General features: G+C 44.0%; 1 protein-coding gene across 18 annotated transcripts in view; it reads right to left on the bottom strand.

Annotated features, from left to right (window-relative positions):
• The window catches only part of Fgfr2 (fibroblast growth factor receptor 2), a 99,992-nt gene that overhangs the window by 33,380 nt on the left and 39,163 nt on the right, over window positions 1–27,449 (bottom strand). For 12 of the 18 annotated variants that reach the window (XM_074078183.1, XM_074078177.1, XM_020171786.2 and 9 more), the window contains 3 exons: window positions 19,109–19,232; window positions 3,628–3,818; window positions 2,395–2,542 (listed from right to left, as the gene is read on the bottom strand). In XM_074078183.1, the coding sequence (XP_073934284.1) occupies window positions 2,395–2,542; window positions 3,628–3,818; window positions 19,109–19,232 (463 nt within the window). Of the gene's footprint in view, window positions 1–839; window positions 985–2,394; window positions 2,543–3,627; window positions 3,819–19,108; window positions 19,233–27,449 lie in introns of all 18 variants that reach the window. The other 6 variants (XM_074078180.1, XM_020171798.2, XM_074078185.1 and 3 more) reach the window with 1 other exon arrangement.

The raw sequence follows: 27,449 nt of genomic DNA, 5'->3' as shown, positions 1-27,449 counted from the left end.
AGCATAGCACAAAATGAAATGATCAATTTACTTTTACTAGCTATAAAACAAGCATGCAGGTAGGCATGGTGTGCTAAAAAGGAATTAATATATCACAAGCTAGTAAACCACAGTCTATGCGGCTTCACAAAGGAAATGACGCAGAAGCAAAGCATTCGAGAGGACAGCCTTTATCAAGAAAGTGTGACTAGAACAGAGATGTCAGTTAAAGACTTAGACAGTGACTATGTTTAGGCAGCAGGGCTTCGCTGATGTTTATTTCTCATAAGGCAGAAACAACATCAAGCCCAAGACGTGCTCTGCAGTTTGCATTCAACATGCACCAAGCCACCGATTCCCAAGGTAGGTAACACACTGCTTCTGTGCACCTGTATTCAGAGGTGCTTTCCCCGGGCACCCCAATATATATCTATCTGTATTTTTACCGAGATGTAAGCCAAGTGGGACAAGAAGAATAAAATCACATGTGGGATTTCAGCAAAATGGAATTTGTAATGGAAAAAAATTACTTTGCATTTTACAAAGTAATTTCAACTTCTTTCTTAAGAGAAACGGGGATGGACTAGTTTATTCATAGGCTCAATGACGCACTAAAAATATATGAGCCCTTCGGGTTTTAGGGGTGAATTTTTACTTGATCATAAATGTGAGCATGGGATCTCCTTGTAAGTGAATTTCCAAGGCAATTTTTCTTATCCCTGGGGGATCATTTTGAACATTTTTAAAAAATCTTTAATGCAAGGATAAAAGGGGCCATTTCTGAGAACAGAAGCTGTGTTAATTTTATAGCAATCAACCAAGAAAAGGAAAAACCCATGGAGAGAAAGAGCAGTATATACCTGGAAGAACTGTCAACCATGCAGAGTGAAAGGATATCCCAATAGAATTACCCGCCAAGCATGTATATTCCCCAGCATCCTCAAAAGTTACATTCCGAATATAGAGAACCTCAATCTCTTTGTCCGTGGTGTTAACACCGGCAGCCTAGAAGACAAAGGAGGCAGAAAAAGGCTAGACACAGGAATGAGTGTAGAGGAGGCCTTGGAACCATGAGGCCTCTCACCGGCAGCTCCAGGGGGTGCTGGCCATGGAGAGATTCCGACTGCAGCCCATCTACAAAGCCCACAACCGAGAGACACTGAGCAACACTGGCCAGGCTCACCTCCGCAGGCCCGTCACCACACCGGCTTCACCACCTAGACAAGCATGCAATCAAACACATGAAAAAATCAACCCACAAAGGTCCATTCTCTTTGCCTTTGCTCTGGTTTGAATTTAGGTGTGTTTTCCAAAAGTATAGTGCCCAAAGGGCTAATTTAGGTTCTGGTCCTGTTGGCTGTAGACTCCCATCTTGAGAAAAGGATGGCTGTACCTAATTACTGTGTGATAAAACAAAACACTGCAGACACATGCAAGAGGACACTTCACATGTCCCTCTGGCTGTGTGAGAACCAACTAGGGTGGAAGGTTATCTTGGTTACCTGGCTCTGGCCAACTTTACTTTGGCAAAACCATCTTGCCTTATACAGCGTTGAAAGAAAATGGCAGAAAGTCTAACCTCAGTAAGAGAAAATCTGGGCATGAGGGGAGGGAGGAACAGCAATAGATTTTGAACTCAGGGCCTTGCACTTGCTGGGCAGGTGCTCTACCACTTGAGCTATGTCCCAGCCCTTTTTATGCTTTTACTTTTCAGGTAGGGCATCACGGTTTTATTGGCCCAGGATGGCCTTGGGATCCTGTTCCTCCTACTTATGCCTCCCACATAGCTGGGATGACAGGTATGAGCCACCATGCCTCTCCCTCTGCCCGCCTCTTTTTAAGTTCTTTTCCAATATGAGCATTTGAATGTGAATCATAGCAAACTAAGAATGTCAACCTTCTGCATCAACGGCACCCAGTAGTGCATTTGTTAGGTCAGGAAAACGTCCCAATTTAGGATCAACTATGAAACCAAAGAAATGATACTTTGTTGGACAAATTATATCAGGCCATTATTTCTCAAAAGCTGGGGTAGAAGGAAATAGGAATTCTGCTGATATTCAAATGTTACAGATTCAATAGGCATGAAGGTATGAATTTAGGTGATTCTAAAAGGTATAGTAACCATGGGAAACGTGCAGCCCAATCAAGATAAACCAGAAGCAATGACTTAAAAACTGGGTGGAGGTGGAATGTAATCTTTAGAAGAATTAGAGCAAGCATTTTGAACGTTGTGGGCATTTTTCCATGGCTGCTGGCTTCATGCCAGCTGCATCACCAAGAAAAGATCATTATCAATGTACCAAAGCCACAAGAATTATCCTAGAAGTTGCCTGCAGCTCCCAAAGCACCAAGTCTTTTCAGCTTCTATATCCAGTTTTCTTTAAAAAAACAAAAACAAAAAAGCGTTGTTACCTTGCTGCTTGGGCAGGACAGTGAGCCAGGCAGACTGGTTGGCCTGTCCTATATAATTGGAGACCTTACATATATACTCCCCGGCATCCGCCTCAGTGACATTGAACAGAGCCAGCACTTCTGCATTGGAACTATTTATCCCCGAGTGCTAGAACAGACATAGGAGAACAATATAACGGCCAACCAGGAAAGACTCGGTGCTGTCTATGGTCCCACCACCAACACACCACAAGAAAACCACCTCTGTTGTGTCTAAAGAGCTGTGGGTTGAGGAAGAGCAAAATAAGTCAAGTGGTGGGTAATGGACGTGAACGTGTGGGCAAGGGGTAGTAAAGGATGATCAACTGCCGGCAGAATGGGTGAGCGGTTCCCCAGGCCGCTTATCTTTCTCCAGCTTTTTGGATGCTGGGTATTGTTGGCAGGAGAGAAGACGTCGTCTGTGGAGAGATCTTAGTAAGCCATCTATGGTTCTAATGGAAGACCATTCTTTTTACAGGCATACTCTATGAGCAACTCAACGTGGCAGGTTAAGAACTTGCAGTACAGACTTTAGGCTGCATGTTATCACTATCCCGAAGAACAAGCTTGGTCTAAAAACATCCTGAGGCTGAAGCTATGGAAAAAAGGAAAAAAAGGGTGTGGCGGGGGGGGGCGGGCTTTTCAAAACACCAAACAAGAACTCTAAGGAGGAAAGGCGTTTTCCTTGCTCACCATTTCATAGGCACAGATACATGTCCCAAAGGAGTTATAAAGGGTGAGGGAACATTCAAAAAAGAAAATCCAAATTGTTTCTAAAAGGTAGCTAGCTACTAGAATTTGACACTAGCATCGTTAATAGAAAATAGCATCAGAGTAACAGTTAACATTAGTATGGGGCCTCAAGCTTTCTGAGCTCTTCCCATCCCATCAACTCCATCTCATTTACTCTGCCCACTGCCCTGTAGGGGAGACATTATTGTGACCCCCATTCTCGTACATGCACGGCTAAGCCAAGGTGTCTTATCTAAGACCTCAGGGTGGATAACTAAACTGTTCTGACTCCATGTTGAGTAGGTCTGCCCCTGCCCTTCAGAAATTTTATTAGCAAGCTTAATGTCTATCAGTCCCTTAACAATCTCTACTGTCCAGAGAAAGAGAATTATCTCTCAGATCCAGCAGGAAATCAAAGAACTTGGTCAAACCCACAAAAGAGACCCCCATTTGTGGGCCCCTTGGGACACAGAAAGTCCTCACCTTCAGAACCTTGAGGTAGGGTAGCCCGTCAGGCCCATATTTACTGCCATTCTTTTCAACATGCTTGATCCACTGGATGTGGGGCTGGGCATCGCTGTAAACTTTGCAGACAAACTCCACGTCCCCTCCGACCACTGTGGACGCATTTGCTGGCAGTCCAGCTTGGAGGATGGGCCGGTGTGGCGATCGCTCTGAGAGAGACAGGGAAGAGAGGAGGAGCAGAGATGGGAGGAGGAGAAACCAATAAATAAGTTGTGTTGTGCAGAAGGCTGTCAGGGAACTCAAGCCAAAAAGGCCTCCCGTCTGCTGGCTGACTCCTTTGGAAAAACGCAGCAGCCCCATGAACAAAAACGACTTCAAAGCAGGCCGCTGGAGCACAACCCTTGTAAAAAGGATATTTAGAAAATCTAGAAAAGAACTTATTATATCCCACGTTACTGCTTACCCACGACCACCTAATGAACAAGGGAAAACATTTGCTTTTGACGATCTACAAGACAAATGGCAGAAGGGGAAAGAGTGGCTTTCATTCTTCAGCTTGGAATGATCTCCAAAATTCACCTTAATCAGAAGTTTAACATCCCCGGCAAGTGAAATGACTAAAGTCACCCTGAATACCAAGAGTAGCTCCTATTAGCACAATGTCTCAATGAATTTCGAAGATGTTCTGAGAAAACCTGCATCCCTGTATTAAAAAGTGAACTACAAACTAAAGCCCAGTGTGATGAACAGACAAACCCACTGGATTCATCTCTTTATTGTGGAACATACTCCAATCATTGGTTCTTTATCCACCCTTTCATTTATTTGGGAACTGTTAAGTGTCACTGTGTGGTAGGGACTAGATGGCTAGACATTCCTTAGCTTATTCAAGCGTGGCATTGAAGGAAGCATAAGGAGTTGCCAATTCTCGTCCAGGCTGAGTTTCAGACTGTCTGAGACAACCCCACAGAGGAGATGCTCATCTTTCTTTCTAGCTCCAACTTGTTTTGCCTTTCTCTCTACAGAAAAGTCTTCAATAAAGCACACCCCTTCTTGTCTTATGCTTGAACAGGTAGAAGGGTCTCTGCAGGGATCCTACAGAACCAACCAGGTTAAGGGGTGCTAACAACTGCACATCACGTAGCTCAAGAATTAAGTGATAGCCAATAAAGAAATAGGCTAAAGACTTGAAAAGTCATTTCTCCAAAGAAAACTTACAAATGGCCAACAGGTATTTGAATATATGCTCGACATCACAAATCATCAGGGAAATGCAAATCAAAACCACAATGAGCTATCACCTTACACCTGTTGGGATGACTTACCTAAGGAGCAACAAAACAAAAAAAAGACAGGTGATGGTAAGGATGTGAAGAAGGAACCCCTTGTTCATACACTGTTAGTGGAAACATAATGGTGCAGGCACCATGAAAACCAAAAAGTAAATGCAAAATCACTCCATGATCCAGCAACCCTTCATTGATGTCAACCTAAAAGGGCTGACATCAAATTCAAAGGCATTGGTACTCCTATGTATGTCACAATGGATACTGATTTAGCCAACAACCTAAATGTCCATCAACAGATGGATGGGCCAAATAAAACATGTGGTGGCTACATACAACTGAAAGCCATGCAGCTTTTAAGTAGGAAACCTTGCAATATGACAACGTGGACGAACCTAGAAGACACCATGCTAGGTGAAACAGGACAGCTTCAGACAAATACTGCATGATGCCACTTATATGAGGTAGCTAAGTCAGTCAAATTCATAGGTTCAAAGAATAGAATGGTGGTTGCCAGGCACTGGGGGCAAGGAGGAGAGAGGCAGAGTTGCAAATCAAAGATCACAAACTTGCAGCCACACAAAGTAAGTTCTGGAAATCTGTCGTACCTATAGTTAACAATAAGGCACCATATACTTTAGAACTGTATTAGGACAGTAGAGCTCACATCACATGTCCTTACAACAACAAAACAATTTTTAAAAAATTAGGTAACAGACCACAAAAACACTAATTACACGCTTACTTGAAACTTCTCACATGGCAGCACTGTCAAAAGCCACATGGAACCCAGTCAGTGGACCATTCACAAATGCAACTCCATCTCCCATGACTGCACATACCAGTTTCCCTTCCTCCCCCACTGCTTCAGCTTGAAAATCCTCAAGGGAAAGCAGGAGACCCCAACCAGCCCAACGCACCAAGGCTGTCTCCACCTGCACCCAACAATCCCTGTGCACTGGACTGGAAGCAGCAAATTAGAATGACAGATATCTAAGCCTTTCCATATTTGGGACTTTCAGATTAAAATACTGTGTAGTGGAATTTGTTGAACAAGAGCCAGACCATGTGCAAATTGATTTTACTACACATGCCTGCTGCTGGCCCTTAAAAACAGTTCTTAAAGAAAGAAAAAGTGCTAGTGGTTACCCTTGCACATTTCACCCAGGCATCGCCCATCACTTCGCAGATGCCTACATTTCCTTGCTATAAAGATAAGGACTTTAGCGCCCCCAAGAAGTCATTTATCTGCCCCAGTATTACCCACGTAGGCAGAGTAGAGAACCCAGAAGTCAAGACTTCCAGTTTTTGTAGGCAGAAAATCTCAAAGATTGGTTTCTTCAAACATTACATGAAACCTTGACTCTGTGCCTGATATGCTATCTCATGGATGGGACATGGGGACCTGTGTGCCACTAGCAGTGACCGAGGTCTGATTTAATCCCAGGTGGCCCCATTCAGGTGGGAAGGACAGAGTTAAATCACCACTTATACACTCTCCTCCTTCCTCTTCACCAGGCCTCCTACCAGGATATTTAACAGCATGGGGGAAGCTGTTCTCTGGGCCTGAAACTGCCAGCCAAGTTCACAAAATATGCTCTTTATATTTGTACAGTCAAATATTTATTCCTTCCCGTAGAAAAGTGAATTTTGGATATCAATTCACTCCCTGGTTTGGTTTTCTAGTTTTGCAATCACGTGTGTGCGTGCGTGCATGTGTGTTAATATAAATATTGACACTGGGCCTAAAATGTCTTTTCTTAGAAACAGAAGTACTATAAAATCTCTAATGTTATAAGCCAGATCTACTGAATTTCAAACCGAGTCTTTTTTCTTAAACACACTTCTTTTACAAGCAAACACTGTGCATATAACACCAAATAGCACAGCCCCTTGAACAACGAGCGCTTTCAGGATGCTGGTATCTCTGGCCTGCCTGCCCAGCCTTGGGCAGGCGAGCAGTCACTCGGGCAACATTGGCAGGGCTCGGTTCAGAGCTGCAGTCTGGTTTTACTTGTGGTCAAAGTGCTGCTGAGCTCCAGTTATTAAGTTATTCCATTGCTACCCAGACTATTTTCACCAAAAGAAAAAAGAAACCTTTGCAATGGTTTAATGTTATTTCATTTGCAAATTACAGCACACCAAACGTTACCTCTGGCAGTCTTGAAATCATCTTTTCAAATTTTCTCACCTTATATGAAATAACCTCTTCAGCTCCCCCCCTCCCCCTTGGCCCTTTCTCACTTTGGGTACAAAAAACTGCAAGCATGATCTCTCTCTAATAGAAACCTTACACCATCTTCCAAAACTTATTACAGCTGCTTTCGGTATAAAAATGAAACCTCAGAGAATGTTATTTAAAATGTTTTTAAAAAGTCAGTAGGCCTCATGTTTCAGTTCTCCACATCAGGCTTTGATTTCCTTTGCAACCTTATTCTCTGCCCTTAAACAAGTCAGAACGAGGCCTGAAGCATGTCGGAAAAGGTCCCAGGATGCCAGCATCTGCCGAGCGCCATGCTCCCCTTCTCGTCCCCCTCAGCCACCGATCTTCCCTTGGTGCCCACTGGACCCTTAAGAATAGCCATCAGGAAGTGGGTGGCGATGCCCTGACTTCTGAAAAGTGAGGGTGAATATGGGTCCAATGGCTGATGAAGGAGCAGGCTGGACAGAGGAGCAGCCTCTGCATGGTTCCCAGTGGGAACGGGAATGACGGCTCTTCTAACAGTTAACCTGCTCCCCGGAACCTCACCAGGCCCTGGGGTTTGCAACTTTTCACAGCAAGTTGAAATAAAAAGGATTAGTCCCTGAATTAGTTCTGGATGAGAAAGTGGAGCCCAGTGCTGCCTTAGCTCTCTCCACCAGACGGGATTTACAATATTAAGCAAAGTTCTCTTACAGGGTGTTTAACTCTCAGATTATTATACAAACAGATTTTCCTCTTTACAGTGGGAAAGCAGAAAGGCTGATGAACAGCTCACCTGTGTTTCTTGAATACAATCGTAAAATAGATGTGTTTTGAGTGTGGCAGGTTGCAAATGTATGATCTGTGGAACTGAAGCAGGATGAGAACCTTTTTCTGAGGTCCCCGTGTGAATTCCAAATTAAGACACAATGGAAAGCAGTCCAAAGGGTGCGGCTGTTGTTGATGGGATAGGTGGCTGCACTGCTGGAATGAGGTTCCACCAAATAAATGCGTAGTAAACACAGACTGAAGTGCTTTAAAAAATACATTCCCTCCCCGCCTTTTTGCTCTTTCTCTCTCTCTCTGGCTCTGTGCTTCAAGTGTCCACTTCACTAAAGCAGAAAGCCCAGCTGCAGAGAGGCTAACTATCCAGATTGGCTCTCTCAAGTCCTGCTCTGTAGCTGGGAGCTACCAACCAGAGTGTGGCAGGGCAACCAACAGCTTGCTTCATTCCCAGAGTTAATTACGGAGCCAGGGAAAAAAGAAAATACCTGAGTGACAAAGGATAAATCTTTGTTAATTGACCATTGAAACTTTATAACATGCCAGTCTTCCTCTGGACATAATAATATGTTTGCTCATAGGAGAGCTACAGCTTTTGCTGTGACACAGCAAAGGCCATAAAAATAAGGTCTCCTGTCCACAGGCTCAGAAACAAGCATCCCTGAGATCAGGAGAAGGACCGGGCTCTTAAATTACACCATAAATTAATCAGGCCCAGAGCTGCTGTTGCAGGAGACACAGGTCTCCTGAGTTTTTCCTCCCCAAAAGTTAAGCAGCACTTGCCACAAAGAACCAGCTGAAAACTACTTTCTCTGGCAGCAAAAGACTAAGAGACTCAATTCACACCGAGTCCCCAGGACGGATCTGGAAGCAGTCAGCCTCCTGCTCTGAACTCCCATTCACTGAAGGAACGTACATGACCTTGCCTGCTGTCTTGAAATTAAAATAAAAATTTAATTGCCTTTCCTCCAAAATGGCAGTTTCTTAGCAACTGCAAGGGGCTAAACAGGGAAAGAACTCGGAAGAGTGAAAACAAGGGAGAATTCCTTCTTTCTAAAGCTGAGCCTAGCTTTTTTTTTTCTCCTAAAGAATAGATGGTAGTTGCTTTTGCTGCATAAAAATGCACCAAACCAGTTAGCATGAGGCACGTTTATTAAGAGGAGACAGCCATCAAAGTCCTCTGAAGTTTGAGGAGCCCAGTAACCTGCTATAGGCCTCACACTCATTACAACTAGTAGAATGAGTTCACTGCCTTGTCAAACACTGCCTAATGTGCTCGCACCAGACAGGCTAAATCCAGTTGGGTTCTGAATTTTGTTTTGCTTTCCCTAAGCTTTCTCCAGCCTCTGGAGATCAGCACAAAAGATGGTCAGAACTAAAAATGGTCAGCAGAAAAAGCACTGGGATGGGAGGGCACAGAGCCCCTCCACAGGAGCCACCACCCTGGCACTACCCAGGCCAGCACTTTAGCTTATTCTTTTTTTTTTGTTGTTGTTGTTGTTGTTGTTTTGAAGACTTTTTTTTTTTTTGAGATAGGGTCTCACTATGTAGCCCAGGCTATCCTTGAATTCATGATCCTCCTGCCTCTGCCTCCCAAGTGCTGGGATTATAGGTATATGCCACCAAGCCTGGCAAACCTAGATGGATTACTTTTAAAAGAGCAAAAACCCCACTTTGTAGAAGGTATCTGGTTTGCTGCCCTTGGCTTCTCTCATCTTCTTCTTCTTCTCTGTTACAGTCCGGTTGCTCAGGTGTCCCTACCTTTTGCCTGGACATCTGCCTCTACAAAGTCCTACAGAATTGGGCTGGAGATTGGCTGCCTGCAAAACATAGACAGGTCTTTTTGCAGAGACAGCAGAGTGTACGGAACAAGCTTATTTGGGAGAAAATGAAGCATCTTCCCTCCAGTGCTGAAGCCACAAAGTGACCCGTGGAGGCTGCACCACGTGAAACGATAGGAACAAAACACTGCTAACTCCTTTGTGCTTGCTTGGTGGTGTCACAGGCACAGTGAAGTGCTGGCTGGGGCTGGGGTCTGGGAGGACACAAACAGGTGGAGGCAAAGTACCTTCCCTAATTAATGTCACAGACAATATGACTTGGCTTGAGACTGAGTGCCTTCCACCTGCTGGGTGTCAATTTGGATCTCCTTGGGCAAATTAGAGGAGCAGGGCTATGTGTTATTAACACCTCGAGTGTTTAAGATACCCTGAGCTCTAGGTCTTTAAAACAAGTAAATCTGAGCTGACAACTCTTTGATGACTACAAAGTTATGCCAATTGTAGGTTCAAAGATGCCTCTCTTTTTAAAGACATGACTTTGGGATGACAAAAAAGTTCTGGAGTCATACAGTGGTGATGGTGACACAACAGTGTGAATGTCACTGAATCGTACACTCAAGAATGATTAAAATGGATTGGAGGCAGGGCTCAAGCGGTAGAGCCTTTGCAAGGGCAAAGCCCCGAGTTCAAACTCCCGACCCACACACACACACAAAAAAAACCTCACCCAGATCATGTGTCTCTTACCACATTTGTAAAAAAGGAGGAGTGGCGAAGGTGATAATAACATGGAGTGAATAAGATATGTCTAGGGTCATGTATAGTTAGCTAAGTATATTTATTTGTCCAGTTTACCAAATGAGGGCTTTTCTCTCTCTTGACACACAGACTCTGCACGTGGTCCCTCCCTACGCTGGGCTTGAGGATGCTGATGCAAACTCACACTTCAGGTCTTTGCAGGCTCCCTCCTGAGGGCTGGGGTAAACACAGCTGAGCAGATCCTGCTGGGCAGCAGTCACAGAGCCCCAGCTCTGCTGCACAGGGGGGAACAACATGATTCAGGAATGCGAGAGCATCAGCTGGGGTCTGCATAGCTGGGTCCCCTTCATGGGAAGGGCATGCTGGAAAAAGTTGACTTTTGTTTTTAATTGCTTAGGGATTAAATACACCCTTGTGTTAGATGGGCTGAACTTGATTTAAAGGATTTTCTCTACAATGATTTGCAAAGAAGCTAAAAAGCCAAACCATGTGAGAGCTCCCAAGGTCAAACTCAAGTTCCTTAGGTTTAAAACATTTTGCAAATTATCAAAAAAGATCCAAATAGCCCAGCCTTAGAAATATGTCCTAGAAACGACATTCACATAGGTGCCCAATAGGTATGCACAAAGCTTGTCATTGTGGATTTTTTTGGTAAGTGAAAAAAACAGATGTACACAACCTAAATAAGATTATACTGTATCTATGACGGAGTGACACATGAGCCACTAACAAGAGTTGAAGTAGATCGGTATGTATGGACACAGTTGGGTGTCCATGGTACAAATGTCAACAGCTCTCACCAACCTTTACCCTCTAAAAAGCTTTTCTTCTAGAGAAGTCTAGAAAGATTTGTGCTAACCTCTCAGATGACTGTTTTGCTCCTGGGGTGGATCAAGCAGAAGGAAAAGCTTTCAGCCCATCTGAACAAACAAGAAATGCCTCCCTTTGGTACGCACAGCACGAGAAGTTGAATAAGAAACCTATTGTTTTCTTGGAGACAAAACTCAGACACTGAAAATAATCATGGCTCTAGATGCTACATAGTGCAAGGATCACCTAAAGCAGAAGCTTCAAAATTGTCACTAGATCACAAGAGGCTCAGCTCCAAACTGCTTCTCTACCATTGTTCAAACCAGATGGGCAGCCTCAGTCAGTCCCCAGCCCAACCCCCCCCCACAAAGAGCCATTAGTGATGTGCTCATCGAAAGGATGGTTTTTGTTTCTTTTGAGCAAAATATAAAACGTAAAGGACTAAGCCTTCAGCTTCAGTCTCAGTCCAGAGTATATACCAAATCAGTGAAAAAACAACTTCCCCTTTCCTATAAAGCACTACTTCTAAAAGATGCTTCCAGGTTACTAGGCAAGGCTTATCTCTTAAAAAACCAGTATCTCCCTGATGGAGGACATTTCCAGGACACAATGTGACTTGCATGTGGAACGTACAAAATGCCTACAGGCTTTGTTTAAAACAATCACAGTGAACAGGCTCTGAGAAACAGAGAAAAGGTTGGATTTCCATCAAGATCCAGGGATCGCCATCTTTCTTCACTCCTCACTGTGACAGTTTGAGATATCGTCACTGTGAAATGAGAAACCCAAAAGCACAAGGTGTGTGTCTCATTCAAGTGACTGTCATCATCCAGACCAAGTACAGGCTGTGCTGATACCATATGTTTCACAGATAGAAGGTTCACCCTTGCAATACAACAAATGAAAGCAATCCCAGCTAGGATTTTGTTCTATTCTTTCCCCAGAACCAAGTGAGGGCAATGGTGCTCTCACTGCCTCATCTCTTCTTAGGAGAAAAAGAACCCTTCTCCACAGCAACATCAAGGTCCTCAGTCACGTCCTCCCACGAACTCCTGCACCTGACCTACTGCAGTGAAAGAAGCAACAGGAACTCTCAAAGCCACACTTCCAAACCAAATCCACTCTCTAAACTGGGAACATATTCTTTTCACATACTCCCTTCTCCTTGACTGAAAACATGAACCAAACAGGAAGATGGTCAATACAACTTCTGGATACTCTCAGGGAGAGAAGTCATGAGAGAAAGTCAATGAACATATCACTTAAAAGGAAAGAACACCATGGTCTGACTACACTCACATCTTAATGGAAATGGTGTAAAACTTCCCAACAGCGGTCTTTCAGTTTATAAAGGTAGATGTTGATTAAATTGTATGAATAAGCTGGGCACTGGTGGCTCATGCCTATAATTCTAGCTACTCAGGAGGCAGACAGCAGGAGGATCACGGTTTGAAGACAGCCTGGGCAAACAGTTTGTGAAACCCCTATCTCAAAAACAAAAAACCATCACCAAAAATGGCTGGCATTGTGGCTCAAGGACAGACCCTGAGTTCAAACCCCAGTACTGCAAAAAAAAGGTATGAATAAGTATGTTCAGAGAAAAATCCTGCAGATTTCCTGTCTCAGAATTTGGAATACACAAAGAGCCACAAAACTCCAAACATAAATAACTCATTAAACTACAGCTTGAGTGTACCTTATCCAAAATGCTTGGGAGCAGAAGTGCTTCAGATCTGGGAGTTTCTCAGATATTGGAATATGTGCACAGATTTCTACCAGTGGAGGATCCCTAATCCAAAGAATCTAAACTCCAAATGTTCTGAAATCTGAAGCTTTTAGAGTGCAGTCAGGAAGACCCTGATCTACAATGCAACCAGTGAAACAGTCAAAAGGTTTTGGATTTCAGGTTTTCAGATTAGGGATGCTCAACCAGTATTTCAATTGGCCACACAGAAACCTTGCCGTATGCCCACATGTGGCATTAATGAACAAATGCCACCATGGATGTACATCTTTGCACCGTTTACTCAAGCACTGAGGAAGGGCTCCATCCCAGTCTGCACCCCCAGATACGGCACTCGTAGGGCTCAGGTAAGAGACCTTCTTCTTACATAAAACTGTAAAATATTAACCTGACTGTAACACTTCTACATCCTATTTGTCCACACCATAGACTCAATTCCAAAGATTAGACCATCAACCAAATATTAGCCCTCTCTTCAGCCACCTCACCCATGGATGGCCCCTGCCAGAATCAAAAGTAATCGATGGCCTTGCTTCCTCAATGGTGGGCCTGATAAAGGACACCTGATATCTTGTAGAAAACAAGGCAAAAACACTGAGATTGTCAAGTGCTACCACATCCCCTCTACAGTGGTTCCCAGGTCACCACCTCCTCTCACAGTCTGCAAAGAGCAACTTCTTGCTGGGAAAAGATTCGTTTGCTGGTCAGCACATTCGGAGCAATTGTGCTGCCCACTGACCAGCCTTTGCCCCTGGATGCTCCATTGTGAAACAGGAACGAGGGGCAATCGAACGCTTATGAAACGGCATCGACCAGAAGGAGTTTTGAAATCTCCACCCTGGAGGAAGAACGGAGACTGACGGCTCCTTTAATCAGGCTCGGACTGAGTGCACACCTTGGCCTGGAGACAGGGGAGGAAGTACACATCACCTGATCAGAGTGCTTGTCATGTGATGCTATTATTTCTACCAATCCACTCTGCCATGGGTGATAGAGGGAAAGTGTGTTATTACCCCCACCGCACAGATAAGGGAACCGAAGCTCAGAGGTACTGGGACTTCCCAAGAAGGATTTGAACTCTCCCCATATAATTCCCACCTGAATCCCCAGAGGCACAGCCTGGCAAGGAGACTCTTGGACATGGTTTGGAAAGAAGGTAAAAGTGGCTGCCAAACCCACAAAAGCAGCAACAGGAATGTGTCTCTTACTCAGTCGCCACTCCAGAGCCATGTTCACTTGACAGGCCCACTCACAACAGAACTCGCACTGGGCACCAGATCACCTGGCAAAAACAAGTGTTTTCTTGTTTTTTTTTTTTTCAGTAGAGGGGCTTTCTGCCTCTCTCTGGCTAGGTTTTGCAACAACCATAGCTGGCAAAAAGAGTTAGCACCAGCATAAATCACTTATATAATATGTGTGTGTATATGTGTGTGTGTGTGTGTGTGTGTGTGTGTGTGTGTGTGTGTGTGTGTGTGTGTGTGTGTGTGTGTGTGTAGCCTTAGAACAAGAAATGGAAAAGAATTGTTTGTAGCAAGGTCACAAATATGAAAAACCCAAGTGGGGCCTGGCCAGGAGGCATGGTGGTCAACAGGTCGTGTTCAGAACCTCACAGGGCTCAAGCGAAGGTACCAGGAAGAGTACAACTTTACAACTGGAATGGAAGATCAGCCAGTGTTTAGTGCTTTAAAAATCTCCAGATCCCTGGTTCTGGTAGTTGGAATGCTCCAGCCAAGGTCCCTCCCTGTCACATAGAGGGACAAATGCTGTCCAGAAGCCATAGGACAATGGACCAGGACTGAAATGTGGTCTTCCTCAGGAAACAGTAAGCACAAGCAATCCTAATGATGACAGCTACAGTGATGAATTCACCAGTTCATTTACTAGGTCACCATTTCTTCCTTGACTTAAACACTACTGTTCCAAACCTTACTGTTCCAAACCCATAATTGTTCCAAACTCATTCTCCAGCTGTGGTTTGAGGGACTCTGACTCCTCTGTCCCTGTACCTCTGTTCAGCAATCACACTGGAGCCTTTGTCTTTCCAGGACAGAGGCCAGGGGCTCCCAAGCAGAAGACACCTTGCGAAATTTCTCCTTCTCTCACTGGGGCCAGGTGTCAGCTCCCAGCAGGGCTCCTCAATCAGGGCTTAGAAGAAGTGACATCTCATTCCTCCTGAACAAACCCCCCAAGGGGGGGGTTACCACAGGGACAGGTTCCTTCGTGCTGCCAGGCTGTGTCCCATCATGTCCAGAGCTGAGTTGCAAAGGATTTATGTCAAGGGCTAGCTGACAGTGCCATTGTGAACTGTCACCAAGCAAGTCAGGGCTGGCCGTGAAGCCTGAGCCATCGCCACCCTGCCAGAAGTTAGGGGCCCCTGAGGGGCCCTCCACCATCCACTGAGCTATTGTCTGCTGCTTACAGCTTTCACTCTGGGGCAGGGAAGATTAAACTGATAGAGAAGATATGGCTGGCCTCAGCGAATCTGGAGGCACCATTTCTATCTCTACTGCACTTTGTCCCCCTTGATGTCACTTGCCAGGTGAAAAGATCACCAAGTAGCTACCCAATGGTCTCTGGGAATGCAGAACTGCAACACCTGAGAGGAGGAAAGACTTCTCATGCAAAGCCAGAGGGGGTGAGGAAGAAAACCTGGTTTTCTGAAAAAGAGTTGAGAAGCCTTGAACTAAGACCGCAGCTCGGGTGCCTTCCCCATAAATCACTCACCTCCTCTGGTCTAGAGCTCTTCAGTTGTAAGATGGAGGTGAGGGGTGGAGGAGGGAGTGAAGAGGCTGACTCAATGAACTTCAAGCACTCAACTCTACAGCCTTCTTCTGCCAGCCCAGCAACCAAGTCTGGCAGTTCAAAGGTGAATACTTCAGAAAATGGGAACATCAGCCACTAGTCAGTTCTGCTGGTCCCCAAATGGCACTTGGTTTGTTTAATAAGACTTGTGATTAAGGCTAACAAAGTTATTAAAGACTATCCCTCAAAAAAACACCTTTTGTGGTCATTTGTACATAGCAGCTCTAGGACACTAAAACAACCACCACAGAAATAAGGTAGTGATTGTCATTCTAGTTTTACTAATGATATAACAGAGACTCGGAAAGGATAAGTAACTTATCCCAATTCACCTGATGCTCAGGTGTGTCCTCTAACAGACTCACTATACTTGTCACAACACCGAGCTGCTTCTGTTTCTAACACACAGGGTCTCAGCTCACAGTTAGATCCGAGGGAAAGTGAACAGAGTTAATGATTTATCCTAGGTGTAGCTTCTTGGTGGCAGGGCTTCATCACACCCAGGGCTTCAGCACCACTTGGTGATGAACCATGGCAAAGACCTGCCACCTCCCGCAGCCAGCTATTTTAGCACATTCTGTTTTATTATTGCCACGATTACCAAGATCTGGAGCTTCGTGCTAATTTTCCCTTGCAGTAAATGGCTGAAAAGTAATGGTGTCAATTTTAATGAGGATCAAGCAAGGCTCCTAAAAGGGCTCCCATAAACGAAAGCATTTCCCTCACACACAACAATGGCTTGCTGTTTAATTCCAGAACACAAGAATGTCACTTAAATTACACGGCTTTTACATGAAAGTGCTTATGGGGATGCCTTTCCAAGGAAGAATTTCAATAAAAAGATCTCACCCATTTGGACGCTTTCTAATATCTGAACCACAAATCTACGTATCATAGCAACAAAAATAAAACCTGGGACAATGAAAAAGAACAGGGCTCCATTTTCACTGGGAAAAAGTTTCTGATTTTCTAAGAAACAGAGAGGTAGCTAAGAAGCAGTTATCAAGCAGTGATAGCATAAGTTTGGGATTGTGAGCCACCAGAAATGTGTTGCTTAAGCTTGAATCCTTTCTGTTTCCACTTGCAGAGATGTTCAGAATGACTGCCAGCCTGTAAGTCTATCCAAGGCTTCAGCTGACTCAATTCTTGTTTTATTAGTGCTTCTCCAAGAAATTACTAGAGTTTTGAGCAAAAATGAGAGTATTTCACACCTCCATCTTTACTGAAAATATCTTATACTCCACTGACTTTTGGCTTCTATTTATAAAGAAGGTTCAAGGCTTGGAAAATTATTGGAGTTGAGCTTTAATGGATATTCCCAACCAGCATTGTGTCATTATTGGCCCGCGCTGAACTGGGCGATCTCCCAAATTTGTGACATAATCAGGTCTCTCTGCATTACTCCATACACTCCACGCTCCCTCCGCATTACACCACTGAATCACTCGCTCTTTTCAACAAGACTGATTGCCAGGGGATTAAGTTAGACAGCACAATTCCATTATTCAGCAGCCCAATTCAAATCCCAACCCTAAACTTTAAGAGAGATTTCAGGGCTTCACAGGGATGAACTGCCAGAAAGCTGAAAAGGGGAGGTGGGGTAAGGGGCTTTCGAATGCTTTTCATAACAACTCAACCTAAAACCTGCTGTAAGCAAGAGCCCAGGGCTGGAGTGGCCCTGACATGACTCCCAATTCCTGGAATGGCCCCAACCAATCTTAACAAACAATGTGTAGACCTATGCAAAGTCATAAATCCCAGAAGACTGCTACAGCACAATTATTTCTTCCCACAATAAATTACTTTATTTCAAAATAAGGTATTTAAAACTTTTAGCCCCAAATCTAATTTTCTTTCCTTAAATGGAAACACTTCATGTCAAATTCAGTACGCGTGGCCCAAAGTAAATTCCGAGCCCAGTGTTCTTTGATCAACGGATTTAGAGTACAATGTCAAAATCCATGTTAAAATCAGTTTTGCTCTCATATTTCAGTGATACTTCTCTTTGTGTTTGTTTTGTAAAATATCTGAATATAGTAATTCTAAAAACCATAGCACAAATATCCAAAAAAAAGGGGGGGGGGGCTCTAAAACTCGTTCTTTTATGAATAACCACAGGGCAGACATTATCCCAAGGCCGATATAATTTCACATTTATGCTTCTGAATACCTCAACTGTTCAAATAAATACTCTTTGCACTGCATGTTTATATACAAAAAGACTTTCTGGGGCAGAGTGTCTCCTGAATTTAACTTCATTTAACTTGAGAGAAAATCAAAATGGCTCATTTGACTCTTCAAATCTATCCAATTTGGCTAATCCAGTCTTGGAAAGTTAATGGTTCTTTGGACAGTTTAAATATCTGTGGAATCTCTTTTCAAAGTTTATATTTTATAAAAAGGTCAGAAATACCCACATGTGAGTGAGGGGTGTACACCAGGGGCGTGTGCACAGGAAATCATGCAGGAGAGACTGTTAGCAGACCACATTGGATGGGCATGTGTTTGTGATGTTACCAAGGGGGGCATGAATGCAAAAGGGATCCCTATGAGCTTAGAGTTGTTCTTTAGCAGAAGTCAGCAACTCCACATAGAGAACAGCATACCTATTAGGTGCCCCCAAAGAAATGGTTCAAGGATGAGGACAGGTTGAGAGTTGTGGTCCATGACAGTTACAACAAAAACCCAGCAGAACAGGCAAAACTTGGAAAGAGATTTAACTTTCTAAGACTACAGGCTATGTTATCTGAAGGTGTTTTTTAAAAATGGCCTAGTCACCTGTGTACTCTGACAAAACTCAAACTCATCTATATAGTTCCCTTTTCACAAAGGAAATATCTTCCAGAAACAGACATCAAACTGGCAGTGTCTAAGAACTTTCCTTGACATTGACCTTTTCCCAGTCACTATGGACTCGGCCATTCTGCTGCCTTTTCCTCGACTCTTCTGTCCACATGACAGTTACCCTTCTTTAGGCAATGCTGCCACTCTTAAAAAACAAACTTCTCCAGCAGCATATGTGATCCCTTTTCCCTGCATGCACTAACATTTTTCAGAGTAATCTCAGTTTCTAGAAGGTCAAGGCATTTTCTACGACATCCACCTTGTAAAAGATGATGCTAGAAACCAAGAGGGTCCCGCAAAACCCATAAAATCTGCCTTATCAGGAAAAAGGACACTGTCAGGCAACACAAGAATCCTTCTAGAATGACAGCTTGCATGCAGAAAGAATGAAAACAAACCAATTGTCTTTAAATTGGGGGAAAATCAAAACTCATTTTTATGACTTCAGATGAATCTAGCTAGAACGGTCTGGTGGCATACAGCTGCCAACGGCGAGAAGTCAACTCACCAACAACGTCTAGGTGGTATGTGTGATTGATGGAGCCGTATTCATTCTCTACCACACAGGTGTAATTTCCCTTGTCAGAAGGGACCACGCTTTCCATAATCAGGCTCCAGTGCTGGTTTCGGACCTGAAAAGATCAAAGTGAAGGTGGCTATTTAATAATCTTAGCACAGAATACCAGGTACATTGCTTTCTTAACTTCAAATAAAGTTGGTGGGGTTGGGGGTGGGAGTCAGTGGTGGAATTCATGTTTAGCAGATTCAAGGCCCTGGGTTCCATCCTGAGCACCAAAGACGAGGAGGGGCAGTAGGGACAGTAGAGAAGAAATACCTGACTTCTAAATTGTCCTCATAATTAATACTCAGAAAGGTGACAAAAGAAATTTGTAAAATGATAAACATCATCACATGAAGGCCTATGAGGCAGAAGTTACAATTCCAGTATAGAGGAATATTCAGAAGCATGCAGAGAGGACTCTGCATTGTGCACTTGAGGACTCCTCTAGGCAGCCAGAGCACCTGCCACCAGTGTGCATGGTGAGCCACCAGGTCACCCACCCACTGGGGACCCTCAGCACCCACACCAACAAGCGCCCCTCCAGAGCTGACACAAGTAAGCACTAACTACATGCCAGGTACAGCTCCGATGCCCCCTTTCACAAGGAAGCCCAAGAGGCAGATGCTGTCATCATTCCTGGAACTTGCTGGTTCGAAAGCCCCTCGCTTCTTTCTCCGTGAACTCTCTTCTGTTTCTTAATCCTCCTCCAGGTATCTGGAAATTTGGAGAAGTTTCAACTGGGAACATAAGTCTATCTCTCCCATTGCTGGTGGTGACCGAATAGATGTTACATGTTCCTGATATACCCAGAATTCTAAATATGGGAGCAATGAATCCTTAAGAAACTAAAACTTATGCATCCAAGTTTGCAAAGCCCTTGAGACTTTGCCCAGATAAGCAGCATGTGTAAAAATAAGTTATTGTGACTCCTGCCCATGGTTCTGTCAACACGCAAACAGACCAAACTCTAATGTTCTCACCTTGCTTTCAAAATATTTCAATAGACTCATAATTTTAAACAAGAGAAAGTTTCCTTACTAGGACAAAATGCAAATTTCACTATCTTTAGGGTTCAAGGCTTTAATATTTTTATCCAAACCAAATCATTCTGAGACATTTTGGACAAGGCCCTCCAGAAAAATGGAAAGAAAAAAAAATTAAAAGTTCCAGGCCTACTAATCTCGACTACGGCTTCAGGAATTTCAGTTGACCTTCTGAGTGACAGCCTGGACATTGCAAGCGTTTTGAGGCTTAATCACATAAAAACCGATAATACAAGCTGAGTCTTCACAATCACACAAGTGATTCAAGGAACTAAACTGGAGAATAAAGAAAACCATCTCATAACTACTCCATTAGAAGGACAGGAGGGCAGAGCAGCCATGCAGAGCCCCCCCACCGCTGGTTGCTGGCAGGCAGTTTCATCAACACCAGCCACACCCACACAGTGGACTTATTGCTGCTGAGTTCAGAAATAAGACCCTGCTCATCACTCACAGTGAAGGCTGCACTGCTCTTAAGGCAGTGAGTTCAGAAAGAGCTCTGGGAGTCACCTTGCTTGGCTGACCCACGTCCCCTGCACCATGGCACTGGTGATGGGAACCAATTGCCACAAGTGGGATCTGTGGCAATAAAATGAAACTGAGAGCATCTGGTGTTCAATGGAGAAAGTCTGTGCTCTGCTCAGAGGTGGCTCACTTTGTGCTCTTTGCTGGACCACGACTCTCAGGATAACCAAAGCAAGAGGTCAGGTCTCCTTAGGAGACAGGAGCTCTCCCATTTGGAATGAAGATGGAGCTATGGCTGCCTCATTCTTCAGTTCTTTGAGACCTGGCCACTGGAGTTTCTGAATTCTGGCTCCAGGATCCCTGAGTGCCTGGGAAGGCAGGGACAAGCTCCCTGACTTAACTGGGGAAAGATAGGCCGGCAGGAGACCCTCTCTCACCCCGGGCACTGAGGGGGTGTCAGAAATGCCTCTCTCCTTGCTTCAGAGGAACCAGTCACATGGAAGATAACTTAGGGATGTAGCCACAGGCCCCAAAGTCACCACGCCATGTAATCCAGCATTTAGCCCTGCTGTAAATATTCAGTTCTTGAGCCCCCGCTCAAATGTCATGCCCATAAGCCCTTAATCAGGGCAGTGCCTCTCTCTGGACCCAATCCAAACTGTCAATGTCTTTCTTGTGCCTGGATTCAGATTTGGCACATGGCATATTCCAAATGGAACTGAACCTGAACCATGTGGGGAGGAACATCAGCTGCCTTGGCCCGAGACATTAAATCTTGGCATACACAGCCCGGCCTGCTAGCTGCCTTTTTGTAGTCCCAGGGCATATGGTCAGCTCAGTCTCTTGCAGGACTATGGCATTCCCCACAAGACCCCTCTTCAAGGGACTGTGCTCCTGGTTATTAATTTCCTGGAGATGTACTGCAAACATTGATAAGATACATGTAGGATGGCAAGCACATTTACCAAACAGTATGCCTGTCCAGAACCTTAGTGCTGGATCAATACTGTCCCATGCAGTATTTTTTATGTTTGTCTTCTTACAACACTGCTGCAGTATTTGGTTCTTTGATATGCCACAAATCCTACAGCTGCCAGCAGTGGGTCTTTTGACACTTTTGTAGGGAACATCGAACCATTAATTACTAGCTGTTAACAGCAAGCAAGAGAATTCTACAAGTCTATAAAAATGGGAAACAAGGCACAAAGTTTTGGGGGTTACAAACCACTATGTTTCCATCCAAAGTCCTTCAAAGACAAAAATGTAAGCTGTGTCCTTCAACGTGTTCATCAGAATTCCTCAATTCTCACTGCTACAATTATTTTGCCTATGAGGTCAAATGCATGTAAGCCACCTTTGCTTTCACAGAAGGGAATGTAAATACCCAATAAACATATGAAAAGATGCCTAACCTCATTAACAATCAGGGAAATGCAAATTAAAACAATAATGAGACACTGTTATTCACCAGCTGATTAACAAAAATTAGACCTATCAATGTCATTCAGACCTTGGGAAGTAAGTAGGGAAGGAGATTCAATGGAGAATGGGAACATAAGCTAAGAAAAATCTTTTTGGAAAATAATTTGGATGGTGTCTATTAAAATTGTCTACTGTATCTATCTATATACGTGTGTGTGTGTGTGTGTGTGTGTGTGTGTGTGTGTACACATGTGTATATTTGGTTTTGACCTAGTTATTACCACTTCTAGAAATCTAGCCTACAAAAAAATGGCAGGATTGCTTCAAGGCACAAGAAGGAAACTGTTCCTTCAAGCCCTATTATAACAAAATGCCAGATTCCACTAAGAAGAGTCTTTAATGAAGTACATTTCATCCGACATGAACTGACGTATGCCTCATTCCAAGAGAACTCATCACCCCTAAAACAATGAGGCAGTCTTCTGCTCAGGTCTGGTAAGATACTGCTATCTAGTAACTGAAATATGAAAAAAAGGAGGTTGAATCCATGGTTCCATTTTATTAACACACAACACAACCCTACAGCTGCATACACACTAGAAGCACGACTGAGAACATGGCTAAAATCAGAGAGAAATATACCAAGTTGTCAACAATGTCCTTGAGTGCTGCTTGTAAACATTGCTCACTTTTTCTCATTTTCACTTTGCAAACTTAACAGAAATCTTACACACACACCAAAGAGTAAAATACAACAGCTCCTCCACCGTCCATTTGGTCCTAGATCCCGGGCAGCAGAACCCCAATGTTTGGAACTCTCTGACCAACCAAACACAAAAGAGAAATCCCACACCAGCCAACACACGAACAATTCTTTATTTTCATTCCTGCCCACAGCCAAATCTTTGTGGAATTCATCAGTACTTCCTATCTGCCAAGTAACAGAAGTAGAGAGCACGAGGCTTGAAAACTATGCTCACTAAAGTCCTTTTAAAATAACATTTCAATATTGAAACAAAGCAGATAAGCAAAGGGCCTGAACTCTCTTACTATAGCACAAAAAGTAGATTCCACAAACATTCCATACCCCATCAACACAAAGACAAAAGGTGGCCCAGACAGGTTTTTTCAGAATTCTTCTGAAAAATCTCCCAGGGTACCTCTTAAATCCCTAGCCACCCTCAGGTGACAACTGGGAATGCAGACCTAGTTTGTCTGGCACCAAAACATGTAACCAAAAAAGTCAAAGGTCAAAGACCCAGGCTGTCACCTGGATATTTGACTTCCACATTGCAAAAAAAAATATTCAGACATTTCCAAATACCCAGGTGTTCAATAACAAGGGGAATAAACACGAGAAGCTGTCCTCTGCTCCAGCCGATGTCAAGTGCTCTCATGACTTCCTGTCACCAGTCAAGGCCCACTCACCCGGGAGAACTACCCCTTATATCCATGGCCTTCAGGAAGGCACCCCACAGGCATAGATCGGTTGTTGTTAAGATATACAAATTTTACAATCCCATCCCCAAGTGTCATTTCCAGTAGGCTCCTGGAGACCCCAAACCATGTCTCCTGAACGTGTGTGCACAAACTGGGCTCATGTTTTGAGGACTGTGGCACGTGTGGCTGCTTATCACACAAATGGGAAGGCAAACACTTGTTAATGCTTAAACTGCAACATCGACAGAAGTTTGCTTTGCAGGAGGTGTCCAGAGAACAGGGCTGGGCCATCAGACCCCCTAGGACCAGGAGTGGAAGCTCTTCCCTCCTCTCAGTAAACAAACAGTGGCTCTCTCCAGAGGAGGTGGGATGTGAATTGCAAAATATAAACGTGTTCTCCAGTTTCCTGAAGGAGCTCACAAGGTGAGTGACAGCAGGGCATCTGCCACCTGCTAAACTTAGCTCCTTAAAAATCCCATGACCTTCCTCAAAAAGCCAAATAGACAATTGTCCTGTGATCCAGCAATTCCACTTCTAGGTCCATAGCCAAAGGAATGAACAAGGACTCAATTGTACAGCAATTAAAGCATTATTCACAACACCAAAAGGTAAAAACAACTCAAATGTCCATCAATAGATGAATGTTTAAACAAAATGTGGCCTAGTCACTCAAAGGAACATTATTCAGTCATAAAAATGGATGGGTTTGGGCTACCACATAGATGAATCTTAAATATATTTAGTGAAATAAGGCAGAAACAAATATCTCACGATTCCACTTATATGATGTACCCTGAACAGGCAAATTCATAGGCAAAAGGTAGAAGTGAGGATCCCAAGGGCTAGGGAGTAGAAATGGAGGATTATTGTGAATGGGTACAGAGTTTCTTTCTGGGACAATGGAAGAGTTTTGGTGACAGACAGTAGTAGTGGTTGTATGCCATTGTGGATTTCCTTTAACCTCCTAATCTTAAGAATATTTCAGGGGCTGGTGGAGTGGCTCAAGTGGTAAAGAGTGCCTGCCTAACAACCATGAGGCCCTGAGTTCAAATCCCAGTGCTGCCCCCAAAAAATGATTTAAGTGGTAATTTTTATGCTATGGCTTTTTTTCCAAAAGTCTCATAACCCTCAGAGGTCACGGCGGTTGGAAGTACAACATCCTCCGAGTCGTGCTCTCAGCAGCAGTCCCTGGGCCAAATTGTATTTCCATGCCCTTGGAGAGCCATTGCTTCCATCCTGATTCTCTCGGAGCAATGACAGTGTGCCCAAAACATGGCACCACACTTGAAGGAAGCAGTTTCGCAAAAGCAGGGACTACAGTAAATCCATCTGGGGAATGGCAGCTCTGCCACCTGGGGGACACAGGGTGAGCCATCACTGCAATACAGACAAGAAAACAGTGCCCACCCACCTCCTAAGCTGTGGAAGACTGAGTGCCACCATGCACAGGAGGCACTTAGCAACATCGTGACCCAAGCGGCCAGTCAGTGAGCGTCAGCTGACACCAACATACCTGTGTCCACAGCACAGACTGTGCAATCTGAGATAAAAGCTGAACTGTCTTAGCTGAGAACAAACTCAACGAGCCACAAAAACATTACCGGGGTGAGCATCCCTTCTCCAAATGCTTAGGATGTTTGGAAATTGGGTTGTTTCAGATTTTGGAATCTTTACATATACATAATAAGATGTCTTGAGAATAGGACCCAAGAGTGACATGAAACTCTTCACGTTTTATATATGCCTTATACACAAAGCCTTAAGGTAATTTTATACAGCATTCTCAGTGCTCCTTCATTTTGGGTTTTTGTTGTTGTTGTCCGCTGGTTGTTTTTGAGCCAGGGTCTCACTATGTAGTCTCGTCTCACAACCCTCCTGCTTCAGCTTCCTGTGTTTTGCCTATGACCTATCTCATGAGGTCAGGTGTAGAATTTTCCACCTATGGCACAGGTGGGAACTGAAAAACGTTCAGATTTTAGAGGACTTGGGATTTGGGATTTCTGGATGAGAGACGCTCAACCTGTAAGTATGTAAAGTCAGGATTTTCTCTCTAAACACACTTGTAGGAACAAGGAAGTAACTCAGAGGCAGAGCCCTCTCTTACCAGCATGTGCAAGGAAGGCCCTGGGTTTAATCCCCAGAAAAACACACGTACACACACGTGTACACACACACGTGTACACACACACACACACACCCCTTGCAAGTGAAGCTTAACATTTACGTAGAAAACATCATTTAAGTGACTAATCCAGAAAACCTGAATCTAACTAACCTATGTACCAAAGCAACAAGTTTAGCAGTGATAATGGGAAGTTTTTGGTTTTTGGTGTCTTCTAAAACCTGGAATATAGTTGGAAATGACCATAATCCATTACGCTTTGTCCTCAGCTGAGGAGCTCCCTGGGAATTTCAACCTAGAACGCTCAGGGAAGAGGGGCTTCTGGCCATGTGGAGGGAGCCTGCGTCACCAGATCTCTTGGTCTGTGATCTTGAGCATTGAGAGGTCATATAAGATGGCTTTTAAGAACCCTCTGTGTCCAAGTCATTAACAAAGAATGGGCCGGGAAGTGAGGGATGCACGAAATATCTCTATCTTCCTGCTTTTCTGCATTACATCGCAATGACTGTTCTGAGCCCTATGAAATATTTAGCTATGAAGGTAACCTCATTAAAAAAAAAAAACCCTGTCCTGTTGCATTAGGTGAAAAATAGCTAATGCTGCTTGATGGTTCAGCAATTAAATCAGTTTTTAGAGATTGAGATGAGACATTTAAGATCATCTATACAATTTCCTCATTTTAAGGTGGGAGAATCTGAGGCTCTGAGAATTTAAATAACTCACCCCTGGCCAGGACTGAAGGGAAAACCCAGGAATAAGCCAGTTAGGGACGGAGCCAGGCTTCACATCAAGCTTTCCTACTATATTAGATTAACTCTACATTAATAACATCCAATAGCCTCTGTGTGCACACTAAAAAAAAAAAAAATGTAACACTTAGACACAGGGGCCTAAGGATGGCTGAGCAGTAGTCCTTTGGTAAACAGGCAGAACACCAAACAGTCCTACCAGTCATTTACAACAGCTTCGTTTCATTTCTTAATTTTCTTTGATTTCATTTTTTAAAAAGTATTATTATTTTCCCTTCTCCCTTCACTGGCCCTCAAACTAGCTGTTGTCCACTGGTTAAGTCCCCCAGAGCCATAAACAGGTAGAAAGAGTTGGAGAGACAGCTGGGCCATCAAAGCACAACCATACTTTATAGTGACAGATTTATGAAGGAAGAAGGAAACTCACAGAAATGACAAACATCGTTTTTGGAAACTTTCAGGTCTTTGCTTTCTGGAAAAATACACCTTGGAAAACTTGACACTTTGCTTCTTCATTAAGGACAGGAGAGGAGAGTGTGGCTCAGACGTTAGGCCTTACACTGAGTTGCAGTGAGTTCTCATTCATAATGAGTACAGAACAATGAAGACTACAAACTGCAGCTACAACACCCTCAGGTCAAACGTCCTGAGCACGTTTCTTTAAAAGTTTATGTATGCAATGGAGAAAACAAAGAGGGATACCCCACACAGAGACCATGCTCCCCCAGTGCAGTCTCAAGCAGGCCCCAGCAAGGACCGTGGGCCTAAAGGAGACCCCAGTAGCCTGGTACCTGGACCAGTGTAGGCGGCCCAGTCCAGAGGTAGACAACCTTCTAGGGTCAGTTTAAGACATCTTAGCAAGGATTATGCTTTAGGTAGCTATGTTTTCCCAGGAGACAGTAGGGCTTTCTTTTCAAGTCCCAGAAGCCCCTGGGACTGGGTGGAATTTCTGTGTTTCCAGTATCCCCAAAGTGAATGTCCAGTTGCACCACTGTTGTGCAAACCCTGATTGTGCAATCATTTGCATTTGACAGGTCATCTCCCAG

Source organism: Castor canadensis, chromosome 7 (assembly GCF_047511655.1).
Source record: "Castor canadensis chromosome 7, mCasCan1.hap1v2, whole genome shotgun sequence".
In the NCBI taxonomy this organism is placed as follows: Eukaryota; Metazoa; Chordata; class Mammalia; order Rodentia; family Castoridae; genus Castor; species Castor canadensis.
This window is presented reverse-complemented; position numbering and strand designations above follow the sequence as displayed.